The sequence below is a fragment of the Chenopodium album genome, chromosome 22, assembly GCF_948465745.1.
Source record: "Chenopodium album chromosome 22, dcCheAlbu1.1, whole genome shotgun sequence".
Classification (NCBI taxonomy): domain Eukaryota; kingdom Viridiplantae; phylum Streptophyta; class Magnoliopsida; order Caryophyllales; family Amaranthaceae; genus Chenopodium; species Chenopodium album.
This window is the reverse complement of record NC_137855.1, coordinates 32056036-32069081: the sequence shown is the minus strand read 5'-3', so window position 1 is coordinate 32069081 and position 13046 is coordinate 32056036. Positions and strand designations below refer to the sequence as shown.

At 29.3% G+C, this 13046-nt stretch overlaps 1 protein-coding gene across 1 annotated transcript; it reads left to right on the top strand.

Moving 5' to 3' along the window:
* Positions 1 to 6687: 6687 nt before the first annotated feature.
* LOC145605522 (organic cation/carnitine transporter 7-like) lies at positions 6688 to 11470 on the top strand. Its single transcript, XM_081661590.1, has 5 exons — positions 6688 to 7098; positions 9297 to 9534; positions 9874 to 10390; positions 10494 to 10696; positions 10798 to 11470. The coding sequence occupies exons 1-5, from the start codon at positions 6827 to 6829 to the stop codon at positions 11101 to 11103; spliced, it is 1536 nt and encodes a 511-aa protein (XP_081517716.1). The 5' UTR covers positions 6688 to 6826; the 3' UTR covers positions 11104 to 11470.
* The last annotated feature ends 1576 nt before the right edge of the window (positions 11471 to 13046 follow it).

Below are 13046 nucleotides of genomic sequence, written 5' to 3'. Positions count from 1 at the left end.
GATCTAAAACCATATATAATTTCCTTCTCAAAATTTATATCTGGATTAAATTGAGTCGAACTTATGTAATAGATTTTTCAGATTGTCCATGAATAAACAGATCTTAGCTTGTTTATGTTTAGTTAGGATAATAGGAAAATTATAATTAAGGAGATACTAGTCAACTATGTTGTTCACATGACTCAACAATATATTATATGATGAGAACGTACTTGTTTTTAGGATCATTTTATTAACAATTGAAAATTATTTTTACTTGGGGTCGTAATCATTGAACGATTGGAGCAATGTATGTACTAATAATATTTTCTAAAAGTTTATATAATAGGTTAGGGTACGGTTGTTCCAACAACGTACTAATAATATTTTTTAAAAGTTTATTTAGTCACAAAGTATTGTTGTAGTAAGAAATTAAGAATAAAATATACTATCATTGATCACAAACATTTAAACTGGAACAGCAATAGAGGTCAATCATAAGATTCATATCCCAAACATTGGCATAATTTTTCTGATTCCACTAATCAAAATCCTCTAATTTCAACCAACAAATAGTCACCCAATGTATTATGCTGACATACAAACACTACCATATCATAAATAAGCACTAAAATATACGTAGTATATTTTGTGAAGAAAAATATGAATACATATCTTGCTTGTTCATTTTGTTAATTAACATAATATGACTCTTATCGTAACCATATAAATATTAATCAAAGATAAATAATCCAAAAGAATTAAGACTTACTGATCTATACCAATTACAATTACAATTACATTTATTTAGCAGGTTTTATAGAGAATATTTATGGTACAACCGCTAGTATCATACGGAGTATAAATTTTGTAACTCTATAAGAAAGAAAAGAATATTATTAAAGATTATAAATATTTTTCGGCACATGGTACAACCCATGTATAATGAAATTAAAATTGTCAATTCCTAACAAGACAAAGGCCCCGTTCTTTAGAGCTGCTCTGCTCTGCTTTGCTCTAATGAAATCTGCTCTGCTTTGCTCTGTTGAAATTTGCTCTGCTCTGCTTCAATCTGCTCTGCCCTGCTCTGCCCTGCTCTGCTTTGCTCTGCTTAAAATTAATACTTAATATTGAATTATTATAATAATAATGTATATTTAATAAAAATAATAATAAATAATTAATACTTAATGATAATAATAATTAATATTTAATAATAATAAATAAATAAATAATATTTATTAATAATAATTAATATTTATTAATAATAATACTTCCTCCGTTTTCTTTTAATTGCAACACAGCCTTGTGGCACGTGTTTTGAGCTCTGGTTTATGTAATGTAAATGGACAAATTTTTCATTATAATTTTTACAAATGATACTTAACTCTATTCTAATTTTTGTGTAAAAATTATATTGATAAAATCGCTCGTTTACCCTCACTAATCATCTCCTAAAACTGCGTGCTTAAAAGGTGTGTTGCAAGTAAAAGAAAACGGAGAAAGTATATAATTAATATTTAATAATAATAATATAATTAATATTTAATGATAATATTAATAATAATATAATTAATATTTAATAATAATAATATTAATAATAATAATATTAATAATAATATAATTAATATTTAATAATAATATAATTAATATTTAATAATAATATAATTAATATTTAATAATATTAATATTATTAATAATAATTAATTTTTAATAATAAAATTTAATGATTATAATAATAGTAATAATAGTAGTAGTAGTTGTAGTAGTAGTAATAATAATAATAATAATAATAATAATAATCATAATAATAATAATAATATTTAATATTTAATAACAATAATAAAGCATTACAATTATTATTATAGTATTAGTAGTAGTAGTAATAATAATTGTAATAATAATAATAATAGTAATAATAACAATATTAGTAATAATAATAATAATAATGATGATGATGATAATAATAATAATAATAATAATGAAATCTGCTTTGCTCTGCTCGGCTCTGCTTTGCTCTGCTTCAATCTGCTCTGCTCTGCTTTGCCGAAATCTGCTCTGCTTTGCTCTGCTTTGCTCTGCTCTGCTGAAATCTGCTCTGCTCTGCCAGAAGCTCAAAAGAACAGGGCCTAAATTGATAAAAACAAATTTGATGCTCTTAATTGGGTGCACATATATTTTATTCAATAAGGATGGATACTATTCAAAATATATCTAAATAAAGAGTAAAAAAACTAAACATTCTAAATTAACAAAATGGAAATATATAAGTTACAAACTTACAATGGAGTTGGTGCTGCAAATTCACATAAAGTCAACCTCACTACAAGGCAAATGTTATTTGATTTGCCATGGGTGAGTATATTATTTATTACATACGATGCAAATAAGAGCTATTGTTACAAAATTTAATTTAATAAGGTTTAATTTTCTTATATTTTTTTCCTAACCTTTATTGTAAGAAAAAAAAAGCTTGAAAATATAATTAAAGGTTAATATAATGTAGTAATAAAACCTATAATCCAAGACATAGAATTGCCTATGTTATCATTATGTCACTTTATTTCGCTACCATATATTAATGGAGCTCCATCAAGAATGATCCAAAGACATCTAAAATTATTCGGGAACAATTCAAAAGCGATGTCATTAATTTAGGAGTGTTTAACATTTGCATTGTATTGAGAAATTAGATGCCAATTAGTTATTATTATTATTATTATTATTATTATTATTATTATTACTATTATTATTATTATTATTATTATTATTTATTTATTTATTATTATTATTATTATTATTATTATTATTATTACTATATCTCAAAAACAAAAGGCATACAACCTACAATAAATTAGTGGGAAGCCGAGATACAATCTGGGCCCCCACTCCTCTAGCTATTGCAAATCCTACCCTAGTGAAGATATGAGCTGCAGCACGAGCCTCAATGTCTTGCGTCGTCGAGAACCTCTGAATCCGCTTCAGTAACGCAACAGCCTCTTTCTCTAATTCCCCAAGCGAAGAAAAGGAGAAGGGAATGAAACCATATCCAATCGCCTGACATCGAGCTTCATACTTAACCCGCTTCCGATGAGCTGCATCAGCCACAACCCGCCCAGGAATGAAGTCAGATAGCCCTGACTGTGTCAAAGGAGAAGAGCCTGTCAAATCAATACAGACATCGCGACCACGATCCCATAAATAAAGTAACACATCCGCAGGTCTGAGGGCCTCGTCGTTCCCTCCAGCCAACCCAATGTCAACCTCTTTTCTCACTGAAATCCCAGAACGATAGCAAACATCAACAAGGGTATCCCGAACAACATTATGCCGATGTTTAATACCCACAATACCATTATTATTATCTTATTTGAGCTATTGAACTACCCTTCATCTTATACTATCTTATCTTAAGACGCTTAGTTAAAAAGGTGAGTAGAACAAAGCTTAACGACATGATTCATTTATAATAAATTTTTTTTAAATGAAACACCTTCGAAATATATACTATGCATGTATTATACAATCTCTACTACGAGTATCAGTTAATTTTTTGTAATGAAAAACATAGTTATGTTTTATTCTACTACGACGTTAGTCTTGATTTATATTTTTCATATATAATATTTTTATTTTATTTAGAGATATTATTTTTACCGCATGAAATTGGTCAACAACTTGTCTTTTCTAAGATTTTTCTAAGATTAAACCTTATATATAAAAATTCAACATTAGAAAATTTAAATAATTTGATATTATTAAAAAAAAAAAAAAAGGACACTCTGTACTTGTATAATACTTGAATTTATCATAGTGGCAAAGTGTTAATGGCGGGAAGGATGGAGACTGCAAACTTGGGAGGAGACAAAATTTAAGAAGACAAGTCAACTACGGTGTTCACGAGATTCAACAATTATTTTTATACGAAATACAGTATGATTTATTTTTTATAATGACTTTTAAACAGTATGATATTTTGTTTTTACTGAGAAATTAATACAAACTAAAATATCTAACCCATAAAGATACATTATCGTTACGCCTAAGTTCAACCAACTAGGACTTCTATTAATTGAGGCAATAATCGATTTCGTCTAACAATAATACACTCCAATTATCAAACTCCTTAAGGGTTAATCAAAGTCATTAGACCTAATATTTATCGGAGTATTGTTATTAATATTTGTATCTACGATGTATAATAGATATTAGTTATGTATATGTATCAAACTCCTTAAGGGTTAGTCAAAGGCATATAAGGAGTACGTATTTGTTATGTGTTGTAATGTGTGAATAGTTTTTTTTTTTTTTTACTTTTTTTTGGAAATTTTGACAATTACCACCTTCTGTTATGTCCATTTTAGCAATTACCACCTTCTATTTTTTTTAAAAAATTACTACCTTCTATTTTCAAAAACATCAAAAGTTACCATCTTCTTGCCCCCCAACTACCACGTGACGTCATTTTGAGCCCATTTTTTCCCTTCCATCCCTATTTCCCCCACATTTCTCATTCCTATTAAGATTCTCATCTCCCATTCACTTTTTTTCCCCCAAACCACCAATAATTGTTCGTCAATTTTGATTTGGAGGAGTGAATTGAAGTGTTTTTTATTCTTTGGGGGGAAAAAGTGAAAGGAGGGATGAGAATCGAGTTAGAAATGAGAAATGTGAGGGAAATAGGGAGGAAAGGGAAAGAATGAGCCCAAAATGACGTCATGTGGTAGTTGGGAGGCAAGAAGGTGATAACTTTTGATGTTTTTGAAAATAGAAGGTGGTAATTTTCAAAAAAAAAAAAATAGAAGGTGGTATTGCTAAAATGGACATAACACAAGGTGGTAATTGTCAAAATTTCTTTTTTTTTTTTTTTTTTTGACAAAAGAGCTGAGTATCAAATAAAAAGTAAACCAACAAAATACAACAACAATCAACAACAACAAAAAAAACTAAAACAGAAAATGTGTGATGATATATTGTTTACAAAATGTTTTATAATTGATGCATAGAAAATTGGAAATGATTTATGTCCTTATATTATTGAAATTGTTCAACCTATGAAGATATCATTTAAAGACATCATATAAGAGTTTAGTAGAAATGAATATGTATCCTTACATGAAACAAGATCAATAGCCCAAAAAAAAATAAAAAAAAATTTAAAACAATTTCTAACTAAAAATACAACTCCTACACATTCACAATTAAATTATTTTAAAATACCACCACAAATTGATACTTTATCTAGGATGGCAAGGGATATTATAACATACACAGTAAGTCAAAGTTCATATCCCCGTCTTTTAGTTTTGCCCCAATTTCTTACCACCTATTTGCATAGTCCTTATTATCTAAACTTATCAAAAATTATTATCTATTATATGGATACATATATTTATACTAAAAAAAATTAAACTAAAGTCCTGTTCTTTTCACCTTATTCAATTATTACTTAGTAAAATTAATTTCTTTTCATAAAAAGAAAATTAAACTAAAGTCCTGTTCTTTTCACCTTATTTAATTATTACTTAGTAAAATTAATTTCTTTTCATTAAATATAATCTCTATTAAGTAAAAACAATTTTCAATCATAAAAAATTAGTAATTTTAAAGAATAAATATAGTAGAAAATCAATACATAATAAATAATAATTTAATTTAAATTAAAATTATATCAGTTTAGCAAAAATAAGGTAGAGAGAATAGCTAAATTAAACATGATGACTTACCCCCATCTTATCTTAAAAAACACGTTATACACCAATGGGACAACTTGAAAGGAATTCACGGTGAAAATTATAGTTTGATGATCAAATATGACTAAAATATATCTGAGGGTATTTTTGGGAGAAGAAAAATAATGTGCATGGACAGCATGGTTTACACATCTCCCTAGGATTGCATCATGCAAGTAATTTACTTAATTATCTAAACATTATTTATTAAATAATACACACGGCATTTAAACCTACTTGAGATTGGTTTATTATTAATTTTGATAATTTCCTTGGGAGGAACAAACCGGCCAATTTAATTTATTTCTTCTACGAGTATATATTTTTTTTTCGACTCACTATTTTTTCTATATTCACAATTTTCTTTATTTTATAATATAAATCAGTTAATCGTTTTATTTTATTTTATTTTATTTTATTTTATGAATTGCCTATATATACTATTTTTCTACATACTATCCACATTCATATATCTTCAAACAAATTTAGAAAATCTACTACTTGTTATATCTCTAGCTCTTTCCTCCTAGTAATGCTATCATAAGATCGATCTTCGCTAATTCAAAATCATAACATTATATTTTGACATCCTATTTACATATTTCAACGTCTTCATCGTACGACCTTGTCACTCATCGACACTCGTGGGATCAACAATTCAACATTATTGGTAAGTAGTCCTAATTTATTTACATGAATTTCGACATCAATAATTAAATTCGTACCTCTTCAAATTTCATCTACACTTTTCGTCTTAATAATAAAGTCAAGTTGTATGTTATAGATCAACAATTAGTCAAAAAAAGGCTGGAAATTATTGCTGCAAAATTCCAAACAACATTATGATATTTTCTTGCACATATTTTTCAACACTAAGCTACGTTGACTCAACGTAACAACCACTTTACCGTGCAAGAATCTTATTATAAATTTCGTATATAGTTGCATCTTACATAATTATAATTCGATCTAGCAAAGTTTCTTGTAAAATTTCACTAGAAGTCTAATATTTATAAAACTTCTAACAAAGTTTAAAAATTATTACGAAAAAGAGATAGTATATCGAAGATATACTATTATTATTATTATTAACTTTTGATTATTGACTACAGAAAATGGCGGATAAAGTAAGTGTAACGTATACAGTTGATGAAGCACTTGTTACGATGGGGTTCGGAAAGTTACAGTTTTTGGTGTTAGCCTACGCCGGAATGGCGTGGGTTTCAGAAGCTATGGAGATGATGATTCTATCGTTCGTCGGACCGGCTGTTAAATATGAATGGGAGCTTAGCGCTGCTCAAGAGAGTCTTATTACAACCATAGTTTTTGCAGGCATGTTCGTTGGTGCTTACTCTTTTGGTCTTATTTCCGATAAATATGGAAGAAGGTAAATATCATTCAGACGAACTATCTCTTTTTGTAGAAATACTCTGTTCTCATTTATTTTGTGTTATATTATTGTGGGAAAAGGATACAACTACTCTTTTTCTGTTTGTCGTCATTATCATATACTCATATTTTGATGCATAACTTTAAACAATAATACTATTAACGTAATAAAGAAAATGAAAATTGATACGAATTATTTTAAACTAAGGTAAATATATTATAAGTTTCTGGTGTATATTTTTATTTTAGGATTATAATATATGCAGCTTTTAGGATCAAAAAAACATTTACTTTATTTCTTAAAATTTGGTATTAATTTAGGAATGTATGAGATAATCACGTGCAAATAAGGGTAATTATGTAATATTTTCATTTGTTTTTTCAATTTTAGCTTCTTATATATAGCCTTAAGGCCATGTATGATATTTTTTTTTTATATAATTATAATTAACAAAAAAATTATTTAAAATAAGGTCTTCAAAAATTATAATTTCAAACACGACAAAAAAATACTACATAAATTATTATTAATTTTATTTTTTTTAAGAAGTCCAGTTTAATTGGGTGGATAAGTTGACCATTTTATGAATTTCTATTGTACTGTTTACTAGGCCAATTAAGTCTAACAACTTGCTGTTTGTTTTTGAATATCTTCTGTTTCTGCTGTTTTAATTAACTCCTGTATGTGCTGTATCATGTGTATCAATTGCACTAATAATTTTACAATTATGAAAATTAGATAATACACCCGGGTGCACCATGTTCATGGTGTACCCGGGTAAATAAAAAAAGGCGGAAAGAACATATAGTGTTTGATAAAGAACATACCTATGTTTGACAAAGAACATACCTTTAATATGTTCTTTGAGTGTGATCAGTGTGTTCTTTGAGTAAAATTATATGTTCTTTACATTATAACTTATGTTATTTAACATATGTTGATAGACATATATGTTTTTTTGTGTTTAATAATACAAAATATGTTCTTTGAATTTGGCATGTATGTTCTTTAAGGTCGTAGTGACGCCCAAATTCTATTTTTATTATCATATGTCATATTTAAATTACTTTTATTATCGTATGTTCTTTGAGTTTGATTAGTATGTTATTTAGGTATTAACTATATGTACTTTACAATATAAATTATGTTCTTTTACAATATGTTATTTTGAAATTTGACATTGAAATCTTAAATTACTTTTAATTGAAAATAATATTAGAGTAAAAAAACTAAATTATTATGGGAATTTGAATTTTTTTTGAGAGATAGAAAACTATTTTTTGGGGAAATAATATCTTTGGTAAGGATTTTTTAAGAGGTGATCAACATTGGCATGACTCGCATACCGACCCGATCCGGCCCGAAATAAGATGGGTTTGGGCAAACCTAAAAATGCATTTTAAGTTAAAACTCGAACCGGGCTCTCAAGCCCGAAAAACAGCTACTTTTCTACGGGTTTGGGTACGAGAAATTATGATATGGCCCGGCCCTACTCGATTTTTTATCACCTCTAAATTTTTTCCATTAATAATGTGTAATTTTTCAGAAAATTTTATTAAGTTTTTATCTCGTTCTTTTTATTATATCTTTATGTTCTTTGGTAATGTATGTTTTTGTCAAATACAAACATGTTATTTGTCAAATACATGTATGTTCTTTATGAAACAAATGATGTTCTTTCCGCCTTTTTTTTATTTATCCGGGTGTACGATGAGCACTGTACACCCGTGTGTATAAACCACGGATTATACAATTAGCCTTTGACATACATATAAGTAACTTATTTTGTAAGCGAGTTACTCCAACTTTAAATTTGTTATTTTACGTGTAGAAATAGTTACACTGTAGGAAGTGATGTAAAAAGAATCCGATCTTTATATCTAAAAATCACTCCAAGACAATAACGAACTAATCTAATAGAATTTCACTCGACGTGACATTGTCATATGGATCTATACATCAAAATACCTAAAACGTCAAGATACCCCTGATATTCATAATCTCTAACTCAGATTTCATAAGATTCTTTTTCATACTCTGATTGAATAATATTAACATAGCATATGGCATAATTCTTGGATCATTTCAGGTGTGCTTATCAGTTTATGTTACGTTTTGGACATAATTTAACTATTTCTGCTTCATGTATACACAATAATATGTTACTCAATTATTTGCAACTCTGTATTTTTCAGGAAAGGTTTTGTGTTTTCGGCAGTAGTAACATGTGCAGCTGGTCTACTGAGTGCAGCTTCACCGAATTTCGTGGTGTTGCTCATTGCTCGTTGTTTGGTAGGCGTCGGGTTAGGAGCCAGTCCTGTTTTATTGACATGGTTTCTTGAGTTTGTACCTGCACCAAGCAGGGGTACTTGGATGGTCCTTTTCCAAGCCTTTTGGACCGTCGGTTCCATCACCGAGGCTGCCTTGGCATGGGTAATTGCCCTCTGTGATCAGTTTTCGGGTTCAGATAATAGATCACATTTGACTTTATGAATTATAGTATGAAAATGGAAAAATCACATTCTTAAAAACATCTAACTAAAGATAAACAATGGGAAATGTACATGAACTATTAATTATTTTACATTACAATCACAAGTTGTACGGAGTGTCATTTATAACGTTTATACTCAACAAACTTTTAAATCTCAAATTAATCTATAGTTTATACAATCAACAGTTATGTCATGATCAAAATTTTAATCACATGATAGTAACTAGTACAGATATTAATTACTTGTTGATTCTAACATGGTGCTAATTTTTTAACAGGTTATAATGCCGAAATTGGGATGGAGATGGCTGTTGGGTCTATCAGTTCTGCCTTCATTCATCCTGCTGGTATTCTATTTCATTACCCCTGAGTCTCCGAGGTACTTGTGTTTGAAAGGCCGAAAGAAAGAGGCTACCCAAGTGTTGGAGAAAATAGCGAGAATTAATGGCAAAGAATTACCTCCTGGTGTACTTGTTACTGATATGGAGCAAGAAGAAATAAACTGTCCTACAAAAGTTGTTACAGGGGAAGAAGGTGCAGCACCTGCGAAATATGAGGATTCTGATATGTCTGTCATTCGATCTTTTAAAGTACTTCTTTCAAAGAAACTAGCTCCCACAACTTTGCTCCTGTGGGTAGTTTTCTTTGGTAATGCATTCGCGTACTATGGGATTGTGTTGCTCACAACTGAGTTGAACACTAAGGACAATACATGTGATACTCATATAGTTCATAAAAAAGAAAACACTAAGCCTGATATTGATTATAGAGCTGTGTTCATCACTAGTTTTGCTGGTAAGTTTGTCTACTTTTGGTCGGTTTTATTGACTAATTAATTAACATGTACTTGTACATATTTTTTATTGGTACTAACATTTTTATCTCTAACTCTTTGTAGAACTCCCTGGACTTATTATTGCTGGCATCCTAATTGATCGAATTGGTCGTAAGTATTCCATGGCAATCATGTTTGTTGCTGGTGCAATATTCCTGTTTCCTCTGGTGGATCATCGATCAAACGCTATCACAACAGTTCTGATGTTTGGGGCTCGAGCCTCTATAATGGGGAGTTTCACCATTGCCTTCATCTTCGCTCCAGAGGTAAATTACTTTTGATCAGAAACACCTTTTTCTTGTTACCTGTTACATATTTATTTTCTTATGATAGTAATAACATTTGTTTCATGATATGTATGATACAGATATACCCAACATCAGTGAGGAATACGGGTTTTGGAATGGCGAGTTCTATGGCAAGAGTAGGTGCAATGGTGAGCCCTTATGTGGCTGTAGCTTTGATACAAGGATGTCATAGAATGGCATCAATCTTGTTTTTCGCAGGAGTAATATTAGCTGCTGCAGTATCTGTCGCGCTAATTCCATATGAAACAAAAGGGCGCGAGTTAACTGATAGCATTGACAGTAATAAGAATGACATACCCAAGGCCGTAGCACTTACACAAGAAGGAGCTCAACAAAAACCATCAAGTAGCTCTGTTAATGTTTAAGCGCCTTCTAACATTGATCATTGAGATTCTTCGAAGAATACGAATTGCCAACATGAACAATTTTAAGAACAGCTTACTTTGTTGTTTATATATATAATATATGTGTATGGTAGTAAAAGATAGAGTTTGTATGTGTTATTAACTATTGTGTTTAGGCCTTTGAACAGAGGAATAATCAGTGTCAATAGGTGATGAGCAAATTAGAGTAGCTCATAATTAAGGCCAAAAACCATAGAGAAAGTTGTGTAATGTTTCTGGTGTGGTAGGATTTCTCTTCATACATGAGCTTGGGTGTTTGTATGTGTAAGTATTTTCAGAGTTAATGTCAAATTCGGATACAAATGATATATTATCATAAATATTTTTGATTTAAGAGATACTCCAAATTGTAGTTACTTTCTCTCATCTGTTCGATCATTTTAACTTACTACGTATTTTATTTACACTTGTTTAATGTAAAACTAGAGTTAGGTCCGGGCGACTTTCCATGACAAAATTTTTATTAATATTAAATTTTATTGAATGGCATGTAATATGGTAATAGCTTAGTGTCTAACACGTTGGAATTTAAATTTTAGGTAGAGGGTTCAAATCTTGTAAGAACCATATTTTTAGACATAGAGTGAAAATCGATTTAAATGAGGAGAGCGCCACGTGGCACCTAACCTTCTTTAGAAACGCCTTTTTATATACAACAACAATATAGATATAGATTTCAACAACTAACTTATATTTAAGGGCTTGTTTGGCATCAGTTTTGGTTTTCAATTTCCTGTTTTTTAGAAAACCAAAAACCAAAAACAGAAAACAAGAAAAAGGTATTTCCACTTTTCTGTTGTCAGTTTTCAAAATTATCATAATTTTAATAAGTTTAGATAATTTTTGATTCATTATGGGACACATATCTTATACTTTTAGAAAACAAAAAACAAAAAAACAGAAAACCACAGTAATGCCAAACGAACCCGTACTTAATCAAATCATTTAAGGCTATTTTTTAAAAAAAAAAAACTTTTATCCAATTGAAATTTGACTCAATACTAGACTAAAGGGGGGTATAATGAAAATATTAATCGACTACGATAAATTTTCATGTCAAGGGAGGTAAGGATGTAAAGAAGGAGGAAAACGTGACTTCCCTTCTTTTAAAAAGAAAAAATATAAAGTTTCTAATCTCAAAAAGTGTAATTTTTCACCATGGAAAATTATTATCTGCCCTTTCGTAAGCAAAACAAAGGAAAATGAACTTGTCAAAAAAAAAAAAAAAAAAAAAAAAAAAAAAGGAAAATGAAGAAACCAGGAATATGAAGAAACCATTTTCCATTATAACACTTTAACTACATCAAACTAAAACTACAAAAAAGCAACTAATTTAAGTTCATTTGTGGGCTTAAGTTTGTTAGGGAAGGAAATGGGCTTGACAAATCATTGCTGGAACCTTTGTTGGACCCTTGCATTGTTGGACCCATAACTCAATAACCCGCGCCCTTTATTTTGAATTTTTTTTTTATTTATTATTTTTTTTAACAAAGTGTGTTTTGAACCTTGAAGCTATCAATCACTAATACACAAAGCTGGTCTCGCAACCAGGTCACAAGACATAACTAAACTGAGCTGAACTGAACTGTTTATGAGAGAAAGAAATTAGGAACTGAACTGAACTAACTTGAACTGAACTGATTGAAGCTGAACTAAACTGAACTAAAATTAAGCTGAAGAGAACAGGCCCCTACTACCATTGAAGTCTTAATGGTACTATCAAATATCATATTAGTACTGTTGAAACTTACATTTTTTAAACGGAAATTATCAACGGTGACCCTTAGATTTTGCTACATGGAAATAGTGACCTCCCTTTTTATAATACAAAATGACTTTAATTAAGAAATTTATCTCATGTATGACATTAATGAGTGTTATTTAGTTAAAAAAAATTTAACTGT